At 42.5% G+C, this 23,751-nt stretch overlaps 1 protein-coding gene across 7 annotated transcripts in view; it reads right to left on the bottom strand.

The window, feature by feature from the left end:
• Fmnl3 (formin like 3) overlaps nt 1–19,295 on the bottom strand; it is a 54,879-nt gene extending 35,584 nt beyond the window's left edge. For 6 of the 7 annotated variants that reach the window (XM_071609873.1, XM_027950047.3, XM_027950044.3 and 3 more), the window contains exon 1: nt 18,914–19,295. In XM_071609873.1, coding sequence (XP_071465974.1) covers nt 18,914–19,039 — 126 coding nt within the window. In that variant the 5' untranslated portion in view covers nt 19,040–19,295. Of the gene's footprint in view, nt 1–10,074; nt 10,096–18,913 lie in introns of those variants that run through there. The other variant, XM_071609872.1, reaches the window with a different exon arrangement.
• Between the last annotated feature and the right edge of the window lie 4,456 nt (nt 19,296–23,751).

The raw sequence follows: 23,751 nt of genomic DNA, 5'->3' as shown, positions 1-23,751 counted from the left end.
AACTTTTGGGGCCATAGTTTCATTCTCTGTGAAGATTTAGAGGTTTTGCCAAGTTATCTCTGATGATCCTGGCTAACCTCAAATCCCTCACTTCCCCAACTATCTGTCTTAGACTTCCTCAGGTTAAACCTGCAAATATAAGATCCAATTTTGCCACAAATTTCTGATTTCATTCCCTGCAACTAAACACTCTACTCAACAAATCTGTTTTGTTCCTTGTGACATTACTTAAGTCATAGGAATTGTCCCTCCCAATTGCTGATGGGCTGTGCTGTCCTTGGAAATACAGAGAAAGGCATGGAAATGTCCATGGGGATATAGAGAAAGGCCTCAAAATTTTACTTGGCTGTACACTGGTAACTCTCAAACATTTCTATCCCAGGTTTCTCCTTTGAGATTCAGCTTTAAGCTGGGTGAGGTAGGGCACACCTGTAATCCCAGCAGCTCAGGAAGCTGAGGCAGGAGGATAGAAATTCAAAGCCCGCCTCAGTAAAAGCGAGGTGCTAAACAACTCAGTGAGACCCTGTCTCTAAATAAAAAAATACAAAATAGGGCTCAGTAGGCGAGTGCCCCTGAGTTCAATCCCTGGTACCTCTCCCCCCAAAGAAAGAGAGATTCTGCTTTAAATATCTAACCATTCATTAGACACTATGCCCAGATGCCCACAGATTCTGCAACCTCACAAGTGTGAGGATGGCCTCATCATTTTCTCTTCTCAGATATTTCTTCTGTGTTCCTTAGCTGATAACACCTTCATTCAACTAATCTAGCAAACTAGAAACCTGGGTGTCATCCTGCATTGCTCCCTTCTTCCTTATCTCCACAAGCCCAATGTCTAAAATCTAATCAAGTTGCCAGGCTCAGTGGCGTGCATCTGTAATCCCAGTGATTCAGGAGGCTGAGGCAGGAGAATCACAAATTCAAAGCCAGCCTCAGCAACTTAGCGAGGCCCAAACCCACTTAGCAAAACACTGTCTCAAAATAAAATATAAAACCAGCTGGGGATGTGGCTCAGTGGTTAAGCACTCCTGAGTTCAAGTCCCAGTAACAAACAACACCACCTACAAAAATCTAATCAAGATGTCATGAAATCTTGAACATTTTATCTTAACTATCAATTGATGTTGTCCCATGATCTCCATTGTGACAACAGGCTCCTATCAGGCTCCTGTCATAACAAACTACCAAGGCCTTCTACCTAGCTGCTCCCCTCCATGCTGATTTCCCTCCCATGGAACTCACAGGGCTAACCTGCCCACAACTCAAAATCTGACCATGTTATTCCTTTGAAAAGCATGAAGTACAGTCTTTTCCTTGTGGCATGCAATATCTCCTGACCACTTTAGCTTCACTTCCAACCACTCTCAACCACTCCAACCACACTTCAACAGCACTGAGCAGCTTCATGAAAATTCTCATGCTTGTCTCACCTGATGCTTCTGCCTATGCTGTCCCCTCTACCTGGATGCTTTCTCTTCCCACGCTTCTGTCCAACTCCTAATTAGCCTTTTGGCTGGCAACATTTCTTTATGTAGGCAGTATTCCCCCAAGCCCCACCTCTGCTCTGTGCACCCCTGTATATCTATACCATTGCACTTGCCCAGCTATATATTATAATTATGTGTTTAACGTGTTTTTCTCCCTCTCTAGGCTGAACTCCTGGGGGGCAGACACTGTCACATCTTTACTTCTCTGGTGCTTAATACAATTCTTAGTGGTCAATAAATGCTTGTTAAGGGAATGAGCACTATGCTGCACCTGCTGAGTTTTTGAGGGCTGGTACCTTGTCCCTCTCCCTGTTTTCAGACAGGGAAGATGATACTTTAGCCTTTCTTGGTTCACTGATGGGAATCTTTTGTGTGTGTGTGTGTGTGTGTGTGTGTGTTGCCAGGAATTAAACCCAAGGCCTTGTGCATGCAAGGCAAGAACTCTACCAACTGAGCTATATATATATATCTCCAGCCCAATGGGAATCTCCATATGACTTTGCTGCAGAAAAAGGCTGGAATAAGCTCTATGCCTCCAAGACCTTGGAAACAGCTACTGTGCTTTGTTACTGTTATGATACCATCTTGACATTTCTCTGGGTAGCTGTAGGCAACAAGTACTAGAGAGTTTCTTTTTTTAATATTTATTTTTTTAGTTTTAGGTGGATACAATATCTTTATTTTATTTTTATGTGGTGCTGAGGATTGAACCCAGTGCTTCATGCATGCTAGGCAAGGACTCTACCACTGAGCCACTATCCCAGCCCTAGATAGTTTCTTTATAATTCTTGGAAGGAATCCAGTAAGAGACCAAATGCCACCCAACACTCTAGCTGGCTCAAGACCCAAGATTATGCTTACAACCTTTAATAAGGATTTTCTAGGGAAATGACAGATAAGTGCTTTGGGACCTCACCAGGGCCTGTTGCCCCATAAATGCACAAGAGATTCTTAACTCCTTAGTCACCCACCATGCCAGCAGTAATTAAACAAGTCCAAAGGGAGCAATTAGTAGCTGCTATTGGACCATCAACCTGAAACTCATGCCAGATGCATCAGGAAATAATCTGCAGACGTGAGCACATCACAAGGGAACAGGATTCACCAAGTGCCCTGACTGCCAAGGGCCTGAAGATAATGAGTGCTTGTGTGATGCTGATTCTGCTGAGCAGCAAGTAAAAACAAAATAACCACAACCACAATGAAGAACTCTGTTCAAAGGGGTCCAAGTATATTCTGGACATAGAAGGTTCAAATAAACCTATTTAGATATTACTGGTGCAGCCATTCTAGATACATTCAGGCCTCTCCAAGTTTCACAATGAAGGGAGGAGAGTAGGTGATCTCCAGTCTGCAAAATGAATCTGCACAGCAATGGCCCTACCTCTCCAGAGTTCAATACAGTCCAAGGAAGACATGCCTGAGCCTCAACAGGCCCATATGGCTGTTCTGACCTTTATAAAAGCCCCCAGTTCAGCACTCTCTCAAAGTCAAGTCCTAGCCAGGTGTGATAGTGCACACCTGTAATCCCAGTGACTTGGAAGGCAGAGGAAGGAAGATTGCAAGTTCAAGGCCAGCCTCAACAATTTAGTAAGACCCTGTTTCAAAATAAAAAAAAGTATTGGGGACGTAGCTCAGTGGTAGAGTGCCCCTGGATTCAATCCCCAGTAGCCCTCTGCTGCACACACAAAAAAAAGTTGAGCCTTTCCATAGCTACATCAGAGAAAAAATATGCTAAGGGACAGGTGCACAGGATCCAGGTGTTACACAGTTCCTGAGGGGACCCTAAGGTCTGTGGAGAGGTCATGACTAGGCTAATATCATCAAGCTGGAAAAAACAGTGACTAACGTCAGTGTGCAGTTCAGAGATTTTACAAGTTTGAGGTACAGAGAAACAGTTTCTTTTCTTTCTCTCTCTCTCTTTCTTTTTTTTTTTTTTTGGACTGGGGATTGAACTCGGGGGCATTCAACCACTGAGCCACATCCTCCCCAGCCCTATTTTGTATTTTATTTAGAGACAGGGTCTCACTGAGTTGCTATGTGCCTCACCATTGCTGAAGCTGGCTTTGAACTTGCAATCCTCCTGTCTCAGCCTTCTGAGCCACTGGGATTACAGGCATGTGCCACCACGCCTGGCCAGAAAAACAGTTTCTACCTATCAATGACAATTCATATTTCTTGAACATTCTCATTTGGCTCCTCAATACCAGATTCCTGATTCAAAAGGTTAATGGCCTTAGAATATTTCTACTTAAATTTATTACTGAGTACCAACTATACCAGACATTGTATTGGATCCTTTATATATGTTAGCTAATCCTCACAAAATCTCTAAAAGGTAAGTACTACTATCTTAATTATACAGATAAAGAAACTACATTCAAGTAGGTGAACTGGCCCAAGATCACAGAGCCAATACACAGAGGTCAGGATTCAAATCCAAATCCACTGAGCCTCAAAGCTCTTACAAAATGCCCATGTACACACATGCACACAGGCTGAAGGAATCCCTTCACTCCTCACAGCTGTTTCCCAGGCCTGACTTTGTATTCCTCTTCTAGCCCAGAATACTCAGCAACTTTAGGAAATCTTGAAAGAATCAGGCTTGACAAGCCCTAGAAAGACAAGTGTCAATTTACAGTTAATCAGCACCCTGCCCGGCTTTGTAGACAGTTCTGACAACTGAAGCCAGGAAGAAGTAACCACAGACCCTGACTGGGACCCACCTGGGCCTAGGAACCAGCTGGGTCCCCAGAGGAACACTGCCTCTGATCCCTACCCATATGGCTGCACTGCCACTGGAAGTCCCCCTTCCTCAGAGACACACTCAGGCTCTGTGATTCAGAGTCCACAGAAAGGCCCTTTCCTATTTAACTCTTCTTGTTTACTTTAACCCCCCCAATTTCCTGACCCCCTTTCTACACTATCACCCCCTTTCTACACTATCACCTCCATTATTCTCAATCTCCTTATCTTACCTTCTTTTACTACATGGCACTGATTGCTGCTTAACATTATGTTACATATCTGTATGTTTGTTTACTGTCTCTCCAATTACAATATGAATTCTATGAGAATGGTCTGTTTCTTTTGCCATTGGTACCTCTAATGTCTAAAATATACATTCAATAGTTGTTTAACAAATAAACAAGTATGCAGCAAGCATTTTTCAACTATTTCCATTTCCAGTGGGCTAAATAATGCCTACTTTCCAAGGAAGCCCTATCAAACCCCCATCGTCCTTTCAAATACCTCCCTAAAGTGCCCCACATCTCACCCCCAAGTTCCCAAGCTCTCAGCCACCCCAAAGCAAGTACTAAAGCAGAACTCAGAGGAGAGTCGGGGAGGAGACCCGTTTCTCCTCCACTTAAGTACAGCCCAGGATCTCTGCAAATTAAAAGCTCCCTCTTCACTGAATCCACTCAGCTTTAGTTATAGGTCACACTTTTTATTTTTGTAACCATCCAACCCACCAAATTATAGGCTCAGGCCACTGATAGGCACGTCAAACACTGGGGACAGCCTGGCACAGACACTGCCCTTTCTGACCTGAGGGTGGGTACAGGAGTGAGGGCCGAGTACCAGTCAAACCTGAAAGGGCAAAGGGTGCCATCATTCTGGTAGCAGAGCCTCGCAAGAAGCCAGGCTCTCATTCAGGGTGGCTGCTGCCAGAGGGAAACAGATTCCAGGACTGTCACAGAAGCCACAGTGAACTTAACACTATTAAGCAGGGCAGAGTACTACCATGTCTAAAACTGCCTCTACAACTAATTTTAAAACTTCTTACCAAAGCCAGAAGTTCTCACATGATCTGGGTCCTGCTCACCTCTCTGATGCCTTCTTGGACCTCTCTTCAGCATCCTTGTCAACCAATCTGGCCTTTCAGTTCCTACCCCAAGGCTTTGCACAGGTTGTTCTTTTTTCCTCGAAAACCCTTTCCCCCTCCCATGCTCAGGAGGCTGAAGCAGGAGGATCACAAGTTCAAAGCCAGCCTCAACAATTTACAATTTAGTGAGGCCCTAAGCAACTTAGCGAGAATTGTTTCAAATTTTTTTAAAAAGGGGGCTAAAGATATAGCTCAGTGGTTTGGTGCCCCCAGGTTCAAATCCCCAGTATCAAAAAAAAAAAAGGAAAGAAAACCCTTTCCCTAATTCTTTTAGCTAGGACAATGGATGGGGCAGGGGTTGAGGGAAGTGTCCTGCAAGATTAGAGCAAAACTGGGTTGGGGATGTGGCTCAAGTGGTAGCACACTCACCTGGCATGCGTGAAGCACTGGGTTTGATCCTCAGCACCACATAAAAATAAAATAAAGACATTGTGTCCACCTAAAAAAACTAAAAAGTAAATATTAAAAAAAAAAAAAGACTAGAGCAAAAAGAAGAGAAGAGACAGAGCTTTCTTTCTTAACACTAACTCCATTACAACAGGTCAGGTGGCATTATCTCCTATTTCTCTGATATACTCCAAAGCACTTGGAAAAGTGCTGTGTATAGAGCAGGTATCTAAAATATATTTTCTTAATAAATCAAGAAAGGAAGGAAAACAAAATGAACATTTAGAATAGACCCAAGATTTCCTAATCTAAATGAAATTTTCTTTATTATGTTCTCTTAACAATCTATTCTTTGCCTCCTAAGGACATATCCTAATTTGTAATTAAATCATTATTTGTTTAATATTTGTCTTTTCTTCAAAACTCCATAAAGGCAATGGCATGTTTTTTTTTTTTAAAAAAAAAACAACAACTTTATACCCACTGGTATCACTAGCATCTGGCAAGTAAAAAAAAAAAAAACAAACTTATTAAATAGCAAATGTCCTAGTGGGATAGCAGGGATTCCAACTAGGACTGGCTAACTCCAAAGCCCAAATCTTTCCACCACACTCTTGGCAAAGAAGAACTTGTCCTAATATGTTCTTCCCCCATATTCTGCCATAATCTACTCAATCCTCACCAAAGCAATAGTGATAACAAGGGGAGTCAACCCTGGAAAGAAGAAAATGTAATAAAGGCGAGTTTTGAGTCACACCGTTTGGATTAAAATCCTGACTTCACTTGGCCTGGGGTTGTGGTTCAGTGGTAGAGCGCTCGCCTAGCATGTGTGAGGCGCTGGGTTCAATTCTCAGCACCACATATAAGTAAATAAAATAAACAGATTGTGTCCACCTACAACTAAAAAAATAAATATTAAAAAAAATCCTGACTTCACTAACTACTAGCTGTATAATTCTAGTGAACTATTTAGCCTTCCTGGACTTCAGTTTCCTCATCTATAAAATGGAAATAATAAGAACCGAGGTCTTCAGTTAAGAACAAAACAAAATAAGAATAAGCACACAAAAAACTCAACTGGGGATGTATTTCAGTAGTAGAGTATTTGCCCAGTAAGCATGAAGCCCTAGGTTCAATGCCAAGTACCAGAAACAAAAACAAAAACAAAAAAACCCTGCTTTGTAGTTGTGATGATTAAGTGAGATAATGTATGTGAAGTGCTTTGCACAGTGCTTGGGATAACTATTCAATAATTGTAAGTTCTTAAAATTATTTGCCATACTTATTCCTAGGAGACAAGAATCTAGAGAAAATTATTTCCATGGGGGTCAGGGCTGCTGAGCTGATTTTGAGAAGCTTAGGTTCAGTGAAGCTCAGAGCTTGGGCTTATTCCCTTTGCCTACTCCACTGCCATGGCTCTGTCAAGACTGCAGGTTACAGCTTTCACTGGCCTGGAAATGAAAGAGACTAAAAATACACAATCTGCCTGTGCCTGGGAACCGGGATCATGCATATATTTAAGAACTTAAAATATAGCCCCAAGGCAGAAGAGTATTTCTTAGGATTCTTAAAAACCAGTGACAAACTCAGCACAGGACAGGGAATGGGGCTGTGGCAAGCTGCTGACCCCATTGATGTCTTTTCTCTTGTTTTCTTTTGGTTCAGTGCAGACAGTGGAAGAGAAGAGACAGAGCTTTCTTTCTTAACACTAAAAGTTGAGTTCTAGGCTGGGAATGTAACTCAGTGGTAGAGTACTTGCCTAGCATGTACAGGTAAGGCTTGGAGTTCAATCCCCAGTAATGGAAAAAAGAGAGAGAGAGAAAAGCTTCTCTCTCTTTTTTTTTTTTTGGACTGGGGATTGAACTCAGGGGCACTCAATCACTGAGCCACATCCCCAGCCCTATTTTGTATTTTATTTAGAGACAGGGTCTGAGTTGCTTAGCGCCTCGCTTTTGCTGAGGCTGGCTTTGAACTCGTGATCCTCCTGCCTCAGCCTCCTAAACCACTGGGATTACAGGCATGCACCAACACACCCAACTTCTTCTTCTTAAATGTCAGCATTGTTATCTCCCAAACTCGGGATGGAACCTAACCTTTGGCCCCACTGCAAGGACCACTAGTTTCCTGGGATTTATCAAAGAATGTTCTATCACCTCTAGCTGAATGTTCCAGGAGGTTGAAAGCTAGGTCTTAGTTCAAATGGGTAAGCCCCACCACAACAGATCTTTAAATTAAAGTGAAACCAAAGTGTCCAGGGGCCTATCTCCCTTTGAATGGGAATCAGCCAAGTTCCAACAAGCTCTCTTCGTTGGAACCACCAACAGAGGCATCACTTTATCTGTTCTGATAACAGACTCAGAATACTGTTGGTGCAGAGGAGCTCCTATAGGAGTGTCCTCATCTGCTGTCCCTTCCCATTCCTCCAGGTTTGAAACCAGAACTTCCCAAGGAGATTCAAGAATGGATTTTAATAAGCTTCCCAAAATACTGTGTATACGCACATAGCGTGAGGGGAGGTCACAGGTTTTCTTTTCTTTTTTTCTTTGGTACTGGAGATTGAACCCAGGTGCCATTAACTACTTAACCATTGAGCCACATCCCCATCCCTTTTTATATTTTATTTTGAGACAGGGTCTTGCTAAGTTGCTAAGGCTGGCTTCAAATCCGCAATCTTCCTGTCTCAGTCTTCCAAGCCACTGGGATTACAGGCCTGTGCCACTGCACCTGGCCTGGTCAAAGGGATCTATTTCAAAGGGATGTTATTATCTATATCTATCTATTTCAAAGGGATCTATTATCCAAAAGATTCAGAAGCACTGTCAAAAAGACTCTCAAGGGCTGGGGTTGTAGCTCAGTAGAAGAGCACTTGCCTAGCATGTATGAGGGACTGGGTTCTATTCTCAGCACCACATATAAATAAACAAAGTCCATCAATAACTAAAAAATATTTAAGGAAAAAAATATTTCTCAAACATATTCCCAGGCTGAGGCTGTAGCTCAGTGGCAGAGTGCTTGCCTAGCATGCGTGAGGCACTAGGTTCCATCCTCAGCACCGTATAAAAATAAACAAATAAAATAAAGGCAGTCAGTCAAACATATTCCCAATGATACTGCCCAAAATATATTGTTAAATTGTGTGCATATGTCAAATCCCACCAGTATATACAACTATAATGTACCAATAAAAATACAGGGGGGGAAATTATTTATTTATTTATTCGTTCGTTCCCAACTTACAAAGACTTTTACACTGACTTGAGAGACTAACCAAGGGGTGGGTGTAGTATATATACTCCAAACTGCCGTGATGAGGTTTAGGCTGGTTTAGGGTAGAGCCCACAGTACGGAAAAATCAGGCACTTAACACATAAGCAGAAATAACAAGAGGGCTGTCCTTCCTGAGGTGAACAGGAAATGGGAAATCTCAGAAAGCCCAGGAACTATGATTCTGCATTCACTTTTACTCCTCCTAGAGCTTCATTCCCTATAGGGACACAGGACAGGGAAGGTTCAGATAAGCAAAGGCAAATCTTAACAGGAGTACTACCAGCATTTGGAGCTCCTGCTTAGAGGAGGATTGACCCAACACTGTAGATTTTTAGATCCATAGTCCTTAGACACTAAGTCCACTCCCAGTCAGTGTGATACAAGACCTCCTCACTTGTTCTCAAAAACCCTTCTAGGACAATACCTCCTCCTTGGTTGAAAACCACATGAAATGTAGATCAGAGGTGGTATACTAAGTGATGTATATGTAATAAACTCTTATTTGTAGAACCTTTATAGATTACAAAGTCTTTTCACTATGTTGATTCCCTTAGTATCCTCACAACCCTGAAGAGTAAGTCTTATCCTCATCCATGTAATAAAAATGGTCTTTCTTTCAAAAAAGAAAGTCTGAGCCTAGAAATCTCAAACCTGTTACTTCCTTCCAGAATAGAGGGTTTTTGTTTTTTTGTGGTGCTGGGGATTGAACCCAGGGCCTTGTGCATGTGAGGCAAGCACTCTAACAACTGAGCTATATCCCCAGCCTTTTTTTTTTTTTTAACTGTTTCATAGGAAACTCTAGGAAGATCTAGTGTCTGGTTCCCCAATACCCTGCAACCTGCAATGAAACTGGTAAAAACAAAGCAGAAACTCTGTTCTAAACTATTAAATAGTTCTTATAACAAAATAGCCATCTATTAAAGTCACCAACCTCAGGCTCATATCCAGCTCTTACCTGGAGAGAGGGTCTGGGGCAATTAGAAGAGAACTTTGATTGTCTCCAGTCAGAATTTAAGCACAGATGATTAAGTAGGGGAGAAACAGTACCTCTCTCTCCTATTGGGGATCCAAAGGCAAGACTTCTGGTTCTTAACGTAGCCTTGGCCATAATCCTGGGTGAGGGTGGAAAAGTAGTTTAAAGAGGTAAGTAGGGGAGATAAGGACAATAACTGAACAGCCATTGATAAACAACAGCCTAAATCCTTCCTCCATAGGCACAAAAAAAAAAAAAAAATCTGTCATGTAATTAATTCTGCTAGCTAGCCCCTCATGGTTCTGAATATTACTTAGAACACCTTTCAACAACTTCATACTTCTTTACAAACTAGGAAGAACATGAAGATTAGTAAAGCTGGACTTAGACACTAATCCCCAAAGCTCTCCAGGTCCTCCCCTACCCAACACACAAACTCCCAACCCACACCTTTGCTGTGAGGTGCTAGAAGGCAGAAAGGGTAAGAGAACCTGGAAAGGGGCTCAGGGTATAGCTCAATAGTGTAGAACATGCCAGCAGGAGCAAGAACATGGAAAGAAAAGAACTGTGAAAAGGACAAGAAGTGGATCTCAGGACCAAGAGGCAGCTTGATACCAACACACCCTTCATGAGGACTCACTCCCATGTGGATGGAAAACAAGATAAAAAGTGTAGCTTTGCCATGGAGGAAAAAAAAAAAAAAGGCCCGGAAACAGAAACTGAGGAACTCTAGCTCCCCAGGTAGGCTCTATTCTGGAATTCCTTCATGAAAGACAACCTTAAAACTCTAAATTCCTATCCATTGCTAATCCCTTCCCTGCTAATCACTTCTCTGAAGTGTCAAAAGTATATATATTTATTTCACAGACATATGTATATATAATAAATCCTCAATAGAGAGCAAAGGACACAAACATACGATGTCCTGAAGTACCCAGAGAGGCTGAGAAGAGGGGGAGGCTATGTGATGACAGCACCCTCTCTTATCTTCAAAGAAAAAGGTCCTTCTCCTTCTCTAAGTCATTTCTGATCTAGAATAACCCCCTGGTCTTTCCTTGGTTCTGCTGCAGCTCAACTCAGATTTGGAAGAAATGATTCTCCAGAATGGAGGTGACCAGCTGACTGGCAGAACAGATGACATGCTGACTAGGTAGCCAGTGCTGCTGTTCCCTGGGTTCACTCTAGTCAGTTCTTACTGTGCATACTTTGGTCTTTATCACACAACCAGGGCTCTGGTTCTGCCCAGCATTCCCAAGCAATCCAAGAGCAGAGGAGGATCTGTGATCTCATTTCCTCTCAACTTTGGCTTCTTTTTCACCTAAGATTAGTTATTAAGATTATTAAGGGGCTGGGGTTATGGCTCAGTAGTAGAGCGCTTGCCTAGCATGTGAGAGGCACTGGATTTGATCCTCAACATCACATAATAAGTAAAATAAATGTCTAACAACAACTAAAAAAATTTTTTTAAATGTGCCAATTCTGAGCATGTTATAAAAAAAGGATTATTAAGATTTTCATTAAAAAATACTTAGTTCCACCATGACCAGTTCCTATTCTCACCAGCTGTAGCAGTTGCTTCCTCAGAGACAAAGTTAGGAAGCACTGGTGTAGCTGCCACCTGGACTGTCCCAGCTGCAAAACACAGACCCAAGGAGTCCTGAACTAAAACCCTTTCACATCTCAGCTAAGGTAAGGAAGAAGAAAACAAGGGGCAGGAAGCAATTCCAAGAACTCCACAGTGGATACAATGGTGTTCATCTTAGTATTTATTCTTACATATAGTGTTTATGCAGTTTCATATGTGAAAAATATTTTATATTGAAAGTGTCAAAAGTATATATATTTATTTCACAGACATATGTATATATATAATAAATCCCCAATAGAGAGCAAAGGACACAAACATACGATGCCCAAAATACTTATGATGAAATATTCAGAAAAAATTCAAGACAAGATAAGATGCCAATTTTTATTAATCAAGTTAATGAAGGCTTTTAAAAAGTTAAATCACCCAGGGGCTAGGGGTATAGCTCAGTTGGCAGAGTGCCTGCCCTGTATGCACAAGGCCCTGGGTTCACCCTGGATTCAATCCCCAGCACCACCAAAAAAAAAAAAAAAAAAGAAATGGTTAGTTTATAGAGAAAAGGAGCCACTTATATACTATCAGTAGAAAAAGTAACTGATTAAAAAAAATTTTAAGTGTTAGAGGCCTTTAAAAAGTATAGCCCTTGGGGCTGGGATCCTGGTTCAGTGGTAGAGCACTTGCCTCACATGTGTGAGGCACTGGGTTCCAGTCTCAGCACCACATATAAATAAATGAATAAAATAAAGGCCCATCACAATTAGGAAAGGATCAGCTATTGTAACAAGGCCGTAATGTATATTTAGCAATGAACTTTGGCGAGGCTGTCTTTAAAAAAAAAAAAAAAAAAGTACAACCCTTTGACACAACAATTCCATTTCTGGCAATTTATCTAAGACAATAATCAGCGATGAACACAAATATTTATGCACAGGATGTTCATCACAGTGTTATTTATAATAACAAGAAAGAAAAAGAGAGAGATTTTAAAAATGCAAGAAGCTGGGCTGGGGTTGTGACTAAGTGGTAAAGCACTTGTCTCACATGCATGAGGCACTAGGTTCGATCCTCAGCACCACATAAATAAATAAAATAAAGTACTGTGCCCAGCGACAACTAAAATGAAAAAGTATTAAAAAAAAAAAAAAAAAAGCAAGAGCCAGGTGCGGTAGCGCACGCCTGTAATCCCAGTGGCTTGGGAGGCTGAGACAGGAGAATTATGTGTTCAAAGCCAGCCTAAGCAACTAGGAGACACTAAGCAATTCAGTGAGACCCTGTCTCTAAATAAAGTACAAAATAAGGCTGGGGATGGGCTCAGGGATCAAGTGCCCCTGAATTCAATCCCTGGTCCAAAAAAAAAAAAAAATGCAAGAAGCTAGGCATGGTGGCACATGCCTATAATCCCAGCAATTTAGAAGGCTGAGGCAGAAGGATCACAAATTCAATCCAGTCTCAGCAATTTAGCAGGCCCTAAGCATCTTAGTGAAACTCTGTCTGAAAATAAAAAATAAAAAGGGTTGGGATATGGCTCAGTAGGTAAGTACCCCTGGGTTCAATCTCCAGTACAAAAAAAAAAAAAAAAAGTGCCAGATAATGCAGTAAATAAATACTGTATTATGGAGTACTATGCAGCTGTAAAATCATGCTAACGAAGAACATTTAGCAAGTGAGATGATGCATAAAACTGTAAAGAAAAATTCATTTTATAAAACAATATGCACAGTATGATTCCAATTGTACACACACACACACACACACACTCACAAACACTGTTAATAGTAGATGGTAATCCCAGCAACTCAGGAGGCTGAGGCAGGAGAATCATAAGTTTGAGGCCCAACCATAGCAATTTAGCAGGGACCTAAGCAACTTTGCAAGACCCAGTCTCAAAATAAAAAAGGACCAGGAATGTGGCTTAGTGGTAAAGTGCTATTGGGTTCAATCCCCAGTATCTTCCCTCCAAAAAAGAGAAAGATGGAGGTGCAGCTCAGTAAAGTGCCCCTGGTTCATTTCCCCAATACTGCAAAACTAAACATGGTGGTGGGGGGGGAGGAGATGGTGAACTTATAGGTGACTTTAATTTAATTTCTTTATACTTTTTAGTATCTTCCAAATTGGCTTAATAAACATGCTATCAGGAGAAAAAAAAATCATAATCAAGAGAAAATTTTTTTTTTTTTTTTGGCAGTGCTGGGGTTTGAACCTGAAACCTTGCAGCATGCTAGGCAAGCACTCTACCATTGAGCATCCCCTGTCCAAGAAACTATTCTTAATCATTTTCTTTCCTTTTAAGGACATTCACACACAACTCTTTCTCTCTCTTTCTTCTTTCTTTTTCTTGGTACTGAGGATTGAACCCCGGGATCAAGCATGCTAGGCAAGTGCTCTACTGCTGAGCTACATCTCCAATCCTAAACCCAGGAAGCCTCAAACTTGTGATTCTTCTGCCTCAGCCTACCCAGTTAACTAGGATTATAGACATGCACCACAATGCCTAGCACATTAATCTCTTTTTTAAAAAACCACTTGAAAATATGTATTTACTACCTTAAAAAAATTTGTATCCACAATCCAGTAAGTTTAGGTTTCTAGTCTAAGCAAAACTCTAAATATTGAAAAGATGTTGTATGCAAGATGTTCATCACAGCATTGTGTATAATACCAAACAGAAGCAAATAACCTAATGTCCAACAGTAGGAGTATGGTTAGGTAAACAATGGTACATTCACTTCATGGACCATTGTACAAGCATTTGGAAATGTTTACAATTACCAGTCTAGGAAAACTAATGAAATAACAAAAGCAAAATTTTTAAAAATGGATAAATACATATTGTCACGTATCATAACACTGTACAGCACTCTATGCAAGGAAGGAAGGAAGGAGACAGAATTTAAACTACATTGGCTGCATTTGGTAAGGGTACTAAGAAAAGATATTTTCCTTCAATCTCATCTTCTCTAAGAATTGTCCCATACTTTAGATAATGAATAAGAGAGGAAAAACAAAAACTGACTCTCCCTGTGGGCAGTGAAAACAGACCCAAATGACAATCTACTCTACCCATCCCTGACACACAACGCCTTCCTCAGACTAAGGCTGGGCCATATAGAAAAATCAAGCAAGGGAATGAGGTTCCTCTCTGTGGCCTCTGGTCTTCTCGGTGGGTTCTCTTAACAAGGAAGAGGTTCCTCTAACCAGCTGTTGCCAAGGGCCCTTTCCCTCCTCCAAGTTCTTTCTATTCCAGCCTGAACTAATTCACCACAATCCCCAGGGCTGGGGAGAAAAAAATTCAACCACGGCAATTTGGAACCTGATATTTAAACCAAGTTTTTCCCAGCCCCTTTCTGTATCAAAGGAGGCCCCTAAAAGCCTCTGAGACAACTAGTACCCACAACAGCTTAGCTAGTACACTTACGGTCAAACCAAGTTATCAGTCCTCACCCAGGAAATGTGAGAAAGAGCGGCAGCAGGGACAACTCTGCCAAACAACCCCACCCTCATGCAGGAAGCCTCCTTCTGAAGGATAGTCAGGGCTTCCTCAGCATCAGAACTTTTAGATCTCTTTTGAGCCTATAATAAGTTAACAAAGAGAATAATCAGGATGCAAACAACCAAAGGCAGAAAGCTACCTTCTCAGAGCCTTCTACCTCCCCTAAGGAAAGTCCAGCTCTAGCCAAAATTTTAGCTTCAGAGCAACTCAGCTTGGGACCAAAATGCCTTATCAGATTAGAGACTGGCTCTTATTCTAATATTAATAAAGAGGAACTCCAATTATTGTCTAAACCCCAAATTTCTCAATACTCAACAGAATGCGAATTGTTGCTGGGGTGGGGGAATCCTCAAATGCAGTTTAACACAGCAGCTTCACAACCTTTTTCACCTCAGGGCACACCAAGAGGGGATTAATTAGGGACCTCAGCATACTCATGACCTATTTGCAGCACACCAGTAGGGAAGCCCCAGTTTAGGGTACAGGACTGGGTTAAGACTCTTAGGATCAATGTCCTAAATAAATCACTCCACAGCCTCAGGCCTCTAGCTCTACAACCTGGCTAGCAGGCTGTAGGTCAGATCATGTAATTTGTACATAAAAAGAGGGAGCCTCTGGTATTGACTCAGCACTGATACAACTTCCCTAATCAGGGTGTTTTTCAGGGGGTTTCCATAGGGGCCTCCATCTGACAGCAGAAGGCATATCCTGAGACTCGGTATATAGAATGGGGTAATTGGATTCATCAGATTTCTGAACTTAAAACCACTTTTGGGTGGGGCATGGTGGAGCATTCCTATAACCCTAGTAATTTAGGAGGCTGAGGCAGGAGGATTACAAATTTGAGCCCAGCCTCAGTGATTTATTGAGTCTCTAAGCAACTTTGTGAGATCCTTTCTCAAAATAAAAAATAAAAAGGGCTAGCTCAGTTAAAGCATTCCTGGGTTCAATTCCCAGTATCAATAAATAAATAAATAAATAAAACAAAACACATTTGAGGAATTCAAGTGATCTTAGATCTTAGTCACTGTTGAGAGGTACACTTAAAAGCTATCATTTACTGAGCATATAATACATAACAGATTCTGATAAGTATTTGGCTTCTAATTTCATTAAATCCACACAACAACCCCTATGGCAAATGATATTATTTTTCTCATTTATAAGAGGAAAACAGAACATAAAGGGATTAAGTAGTAATTTACTTAAGGTAAATACTTTTCTATGAGTGAAAGTGTCTCCTTCTCAGTATTTAAACTCATTTTGACTTGAAAGTCCACATGCTTAACTGAGACACCAATGAGTTACACATCTATAATCCTCCTTTCCAAAATAGCTTTTTCACAAACCCAATTACAGTGAAGCTGACAAACTGGGGAAGAAAAAAACTAAGGAGCAACTTGTCTGTTTCATATTACCATGCAAAGAAACTCATCTATACCAAGTACCTACTGGTGCCAAGCACCTTACATATATCTGGGTCTCACAATCCCTCCAGGTCAGGAATTATTAGCCCCATTTTATAGATGATGAAATCTAGGTTCAGGGCTGGGGATGTGGCTCAGGCAGTAGCACGCTCGCCTGACATGCGTGCAACCCGGGTTCGATCCTCAGCACCACATACAAACAAAGATGTTGTGTCCGCCAAAAACTAAAAAATAAATAAATAAAAATTCTCTCTCTCTCTCTCTCTTTTTAAAAAAAAAAAAAAAAAATCTAGGTTCAAAGAGGTTAAGAGTCCTTGCTTTTTCTACTACTATGCTTCTTCTCCTAACTGATCAGGAAATACATGACCCTATACCTAAGTCAAACATCTAACTCACAGTCAGTACTGTTCCCAAAGGATGGTAGAAGGAGACAGCTTGAAGAGTCCCCAGAGAAAAACTCAAAAATCTTCAAGTGTTATTTCTGTGTTAGAAAACTGAGGTTAAATTCCCTCCTCTTCTGAGACAGCTAACCAGCCCTGGCCTGCCCTGTTCAAACCCTCCATCAGCAGCAGCTCAGACACACAGAAACAGGACCAAAACAAAAGCCACAAGGAAACAAATCTTTATACAGAAAGGAAGGACTGAAAGTGGGTGGTCTAGTCCCCTACTTGACCTGGGCTCTTTGGGTGCTCTGGTTAATAATCAGGACATCATGTACATTTTGTGAATATTAAGCCATCAATTTGCTGATTAAACAAACTAGCCAACAAAACTCCAATAAGGACATGATAGACTGGTTCTGTATTCCCCCAAAAGCATGGCAGCCCCTACCTTGGACAGCCCTTCACTCAATACACTTCAGACCATCTCTTTCTAATTTCTATAGCTAACTGGTGCCAGCTCCCTGGGGGTTTTCACATCCCTGCTCAAGTGCAGCTTCCCTCCCACTCTTTTTTCCCAACAGTTGAGCTCTTGTTCTCAAGGGCACTATGTCCCAGTCTCTCCTCCTCAGCCTGAGATGGTCACAGCACATTAGTAATCACTGACTCACCCCCCCCCCCCCCCCATTCCTCTGAGGAAGCTGAGGGAAATGCGGAGGGCCACAGGATGTGTGGCCCAGATCCCTCTGGCCCTTCACAGTACTGGCATGCAGAGGTGCCAGGGACTTGGCTCCCCCTTGGAACATCATGGACCCTCTCTGAGCCAGCTCTGGTGCCAATGGGCTGATGGCAGGCTCTCCACCAGAGTCCAGGATCTCTAGACAGTTCCAATGCTGCCAAAAGATCTAATCTCCCTCTTCTAAGGCAGATGAAACCCAATAAGGCGGCTAAGTCCATGCTTATCCCTCAACACTGGCAAAGTTAGCCCCTTCAGCCATACCAAGAATAACGCCAGAATTATTGCTGCCTCTTAGAGTTCTTTGGGTAAACTAAGTATTTCCCCAAGTTTATCTATTAGCAAATGTTCATTTTCTTTCTCCAAAACTTTTAATGTTTAGCTCCAACATATTCTCCTGCTTCATGCTAATGATATCAGCTCAGAACCTCTATTCAGGATCATTGACATCAAGGTCCAATTCCCATGCCATAGTAGAATCTCAAAGTCAGCTCTAAAAGCCTATCCATACCGACCATTTTGGAACCCACAGAACAACTACAAAGAAGCACAAGCAAAAGAACACAAACCAGTCGCTAGGGCTTAATATGAAAAGGGGGGGGGGGGAAGGAGGTAGAATGGGATGGTTTATGTATTGTTTCAATTGGAAAAACACTCTAGTTTGAAATGGCTTATCCACATGTTCAGCCTTTTAGGCATATCCACTATAATTTAAGATGCCTGCAGGCTGTCCTGAAAAATAAGTAGAATGGCATTACTCTTTATTCCACTGGCTTCAAGAGCTGCCAGCCCCCTCTTCTTTCCCCCTCTCCCCCAAAACATCTGGTCTGGGCTGGGAGAGGAACCCACTCCCTGAGACGCCTCCATGTTAACTTGAAAGGCAGTTTCCCCACTCAACTTAGTCCGAAGTAGCTGAGGAGCGAGCCAGCCCCATCAAAAGCCTCCGAAAAGGGAATTCTCAGACACGTGAGAACGACGAAAAGTGGGGAGAAGTGAGCACCGAGGAAGGAAGGAAGGAGGAAAAAGTCCGGATCCTGGGGCGGTACCGGACTGGGGTCCCTCTCCTCCTCCGGAATGCCCACTGGTTGAAGCGACCCCTGGAGATCCCCGACCCGCTGTCCCCGCTCAGCCACTGGTTGCACAGAGGCTCCCGGGCGGACACTGGAGGCCGGGGTCTGTCGTCCGCCCTTGGCTAGGGAGTGGGCGGGACCAGGACCAGCACAAAATCCCACCCGAGGCGTCGGGACCCGGGGGGTGGTAGGAGGGGAAAGGGGGCTGGGTTCAGCTCTCACCAGCACCAGGGCGAACCTCTCCTCCAGCTCACAGGGTTCAGGCATCGGCATCTTGCCTGGCGGCAGCAGCAACGACACCGACGGCGGTTCGCCCGGGCCCCCCTCCGCGCTCTCTAGGTTGCCCATCGCGGCGGGGCCCCCTCGGGGGCCTTAGCCCCCCCTTCCACGCCCGGGGGCCTTGGGCTCGGCCGCGTGGACCCGATCCCTCTCTCAGCGCCGGCTTCCCAGTCCCGATTCCCCGGTCCCGTCGAGAGCGGCTGGGGCTCCTCCGAGTCCCGTGGGGGCAGCGCGCGGCGAGGATGGGGGCGGCACAGTGGACAGTGACACAGAAGCGTCCGGGACCGCGACGGCCGACTCTGGCTCACACCCGCTGCCTCTCAGTTCTCGGCGCGCCGCCCGGGCGCTGCCCCTCCCCGCCCCCCGCGCTCTTTCCCCTCCCCCCACTTCGCTTCCTCCCACCCACTCTCTACCAGAACTCGAGCTTCGCTCGAGAGCTAGCGCCGACTGCAGCCCGCGTGCCGCGCGCCGCATTCATGCAGGCCCCGCCTCCCGCCCACGGGCCTCCCGGGCGGCCCGCCCCGCCCTCCTACGATCGATTGACGACCGCACCTGCCAATCACAGAGGCTCCCGCCCCCTATGCCCTTGCGCCTGAAGCCGAGCGCGCCCTGGCGGCTCAGGTGGGTATCAGGTCGTTAGGGTCGCCGGAGGGCATGAGGCAGTATTGTATCCATATAAGTATAAAGCACAGTGTTCAAAACTACCTACCAAAGAATTAGATACATTAAGACACTCAGAAAACGGAGAGACCAAGTCTGTTAAAAGTCACTGAGAGCCGGGTGCGGTGGTCCACACCTGTAATCCCAGCGGCTAGGGAGGCTGGGACAGGAGGATCGCAAGTTCAAAGCCAGCCTCAGCATTGGCGCGCTAAGCAACTTAGTGAGACCCTGTCTCTAAATAAAACACGAAATAGGGCCAGAAGGATGTAGCTCAGTGGTCAAGTGCCCCTGAGTTCAATTCCCAGTACCAAAGGGGGGGAAAAAAAAGGACATATTTTCCCCTCCTGGTATTCATTGTAGAAGAAGAGGCAGGTAATAAACTAAATAAGAAAAACGTATAAGTGTTGGTGATCAGTAGTAATAAAACTGAAAGGGGATAGAGGTGGGGGAGAGGTTAAGATTATAAGATGATTAAGAAAGGCCTGGCTGGGGTTGTGGCTCAGCGGTAGAGCACTCTCCTAGCACATGCAAGGCCCTGGGTTCAAGTCTCAGCACCACATAAAAATAAATAAAATAAAGGTATTGAAAACTACAACTAAAAAATAAATATATATTTTTTTTAAAAAAGAAAGGCCTTGCTAATAAATTGCATTTAAAGGCCATATGGATATTTGAGGGACAATTATTCAGACAGAGGGAACTCCCAATGCATATTATGTCTGATGTGTTAGAAGAACAGCAAAGAGGCTGTAATGCAATGAGCAAGGGAAAGAGTAGTGAAAGATGAAGTCAGAAAGGTAATTAGAAGACATATTGTGTAGGGCATTATAAGCTATTGTAAGGACTTTGGTTTTTCTCTAAGTAGGATAAGTAGCCTTTGGAGAATTTTGAGGAGAGTGACATGCTCTAACTTATATTATATAATAGATTCCATCTGGTTCTTACATTGAAAACAAAGTAAATGAAGGAATGGGCTGGGAGACCCATAGTAGGCTATTAAAATAATTTGAGGTGAGATATGATGGTGGTTTGGACCAAGGTGGTATCTGTACAGATGGAGAGAAATGTCAGACTCTTGATGGATTTGAAAGTAGAGTCAATAAAATTTGACAATTTATGGGCAGTGAATGGAAGATAACTCCAAAGTAGTTGACCTGAGCAACTGGGAGGGTAGATTTTTCATTACTTGAAATGGGGGAAGGTTATAAGGGAGTAGGTTTGGTAAGGGGAAGTTGGAAAGAGAAGATCAGAAATCAGTGTTTGGTTGTGTTGAGTTTGATTTGCCTATTGAATGGCCAACTAGAGGTATCTACTAGGCAATTAGATATATAAGTCTGGAGATTCAGACTGGCAATACCAATTTGGAAATCATAAACATATAGATGCTATTAAAGCTAGTAAATTCTCTTTTTTTCTTTATTTTAGTTTTTGGTACCAGGGATTGAACCCAGGGGTGCTTAACCACTGAGCCACATCCCCCAGCCTTTTTATTTTTTATTTTGAGACAGGTTCCACTAAATTTCTTAGGGCCTTGCTAAGTTGCTGAGGCTGGCTTTTAACTTGTGATCCTCCTGCTTCAGCCACCCAATCACTGGGATTACAGGCATATTCCACTGCACCCAGCTAATTCTCTTTTTCTATATCAATCTGTATTGAATTTCTGCTCTGTACAACCAAAAAGTGGATTTCCTGCCTTTGTAGATCACTGAAACCCTACCCTCTCCTTTCAAGCTCAGTCTCTTTAACCAGTTGGACAAACCAACAACTCACATCTCTATTCTTGCTCCACTACCCCAAACACATACTTTCCTGATTCCTGTAGCTGACTCTTCTAGGGTAGAGGCATTATAACAAGATGGTAGACTACTACAGAAAAATTGAGAATTCAAGAGGGGAATTAATTCTTCTGTCACTTACAATGGATGCTAAAATAACATTTAGCAAAAAGAGGAAATCTGATAGGACAGCAAATAGCTAGGTGGTCATCCTTGTGTGTTATCTTAGTCCCCAAACTTTTATTTTTGTTTTTGCTTACACAAGCTTAGTCACCAGATTTGCATATTCTAGGGGCTTCTGGGGTCCATTAGATTATGCCTTTCACTGTTAATTCCTTTCTTACCCATCTTCAATGCCTTTTTTTTTTTTTAACTCTTTAAAGTGGTGGAGCGCATGCCTAGCATGTGTGAGATCCTGAGTTCAATCCTCAGCACCACATAAAAATAAATAAAAGTTATTGTGTCAGGCTGGGACTTTAGCTCTGTGGTAAAGCACTTGCCTCACATGTATGAGGCACTGGGTTTTCATCCTCAGTACCACATAAAAATAAATAAAGATATTGTGTGTACATCTACAACTAAAAAAAAAAAATTAAAAAGAATTGTCTTCATCTACAACTAAAAAAATATTTTAAAAATAATTTTTTTAAAAAAGGATAAAACTAAAATTTCTTAAGTAAGGGTCTATATCATCTCCAAACCTTAATCTCTCTCTTCAATCCATTTTTCCTACCTCTGGCTCTAATCTTTCAAATGAAACCTTTACTTCAGCTGGAAAGGTCCATTTGTTTCAAGTAGTAAGGAAGATCCAACAATAAACAGGTATCGTTTTCCAGATGCTCATAATCTAACAGGCTCTTGAACTAATGTTTACAAAACAGTGTGATAAGTGTCATAATAGAAGGGTGTACAAAGTGCTACTGAGAGAACTGATGACAAAGGTATAAAAGAAGGCCTTGGGAAGTAGACAACACTTGAGTCAGGCCTGAAAGGCAAATAGATGAGCCAGACAGAAAAGTGAAAACAGAGTGTGAAAGGAAATTGAAGGCTGGTAACAGTGGCAAACACCTATAAGTCCCAGCTACTTGAGAAGCTGAGGCAGGAGGAGTGTAAGTTCAAAGCCAGCCTTAGAAACTTAGCAAGGCCCTAAGCAACTTGTCAAGAACCTGTCTCAAAGTAAAAAGAAATAAAAAGGACAGGGATGTGGCTCAGTGGTTAAGCACCTCTGGGTTCAATCCCCGGTACAAAAAAAAAAAAAAAGCAGTGGAAGGAAGGGTTCAGAAAGGGAAAAGGAATTCTGAGAAGGGGAAAATGAAGAACTATGTAAGAGTGGGATATTTGAACAATGGTAAGAAATTCAGTGAGACTGAAGTGTAGGGAGGACATGAGCTAAAGTTAAAAAGGCAGGTCGAATCAAATTCAAGAGGAGCCTTGTGCTCAGCTGAGGAGTTTGTTGCTTATTCTATACATACTCCAGTGTCTTAGACAGTTTTTAAGTATACTCTTTGGAAATAGTCCTTTAGGAACATTTGAGACTCCAGAAAGAAGTCTACTGTTATGATATGGAGAAGATAAAAGCCTGAACAAATCAGGGAAGGAGGAGAAACAGAAGTAAGGTTGAAGAAAGACAAACCTAAGATAGAATAAACCAGACTAATCTACTAGATAATAATAGTGACTAATACTTTTACAGTGTTTTATAATTTTCAATATTTTTTTCACATCCATTATCTGATTTGATCTTTACAACATCATTGGAGGGAATATTATTATCATAATTTTATAAATGAGTAAAAAGACTAAAGGAAGTTAAGTAATATGACTAAGGCCATCCACCAAGTAGGTGTTTAACCAGGCATTGGCTCTAGGCTTCGGTTTCAGAATCTCATGTCATTCCAATTCTCTGGAGAAAATTCAGGGATTTATGAAGAGAAAAGTTAAGGACAGCTTAGGGATCCCCCTACCTAGTCTCTAGGGAAGTCCAGAATGTCCCTTAGTCAACTGCTTCCATCTCCTAACTTCAAGCACTTTCACCCCTGCTGCCAAACCTGCCCGCCCCCCATCAATTCATTCTGAGAGCAAAAGTACCCTTCAGGACCTTCCCCTAGGTCCCACCTATTAAAGGCCTCTTAATGTCCCACCTCTTAATATCAGCATACTAGGGACCAAGCTTCTAACCATGGACCCTTGGGGAACACACTTAAATCATATTCAAACCAAGCACAACCTCTTGATGAAATCATTGTCAAACCACTGAAGATCATTTTGTAAAAGACCACCTGAAACAAGGCTTCTAATTCTACTGCTAAAAGAGTAAACAGGCATGCCTGTAATCCCTCTACTCAA

Source organism: Marmota flaviventris, chromosome 3 (assembly GCF_047511675.1).
Source record: "Marmota flaviventris isolate mMarFla1 chromosome 3, mMarFla1.hap1, whole genome shotgun sequence".
Taxonomy (NCBI): domain Eukaryota; kingdom Metazoa; phylum Chordata; class Mammalia; order Rodentia; family Sciuridae; genus Marmota; species Marmota flaviventris.
Note: the sequence above shows the minus strand (reverse complement) of the source record. Positions and strands in the feature narration are given on the sequence as shown.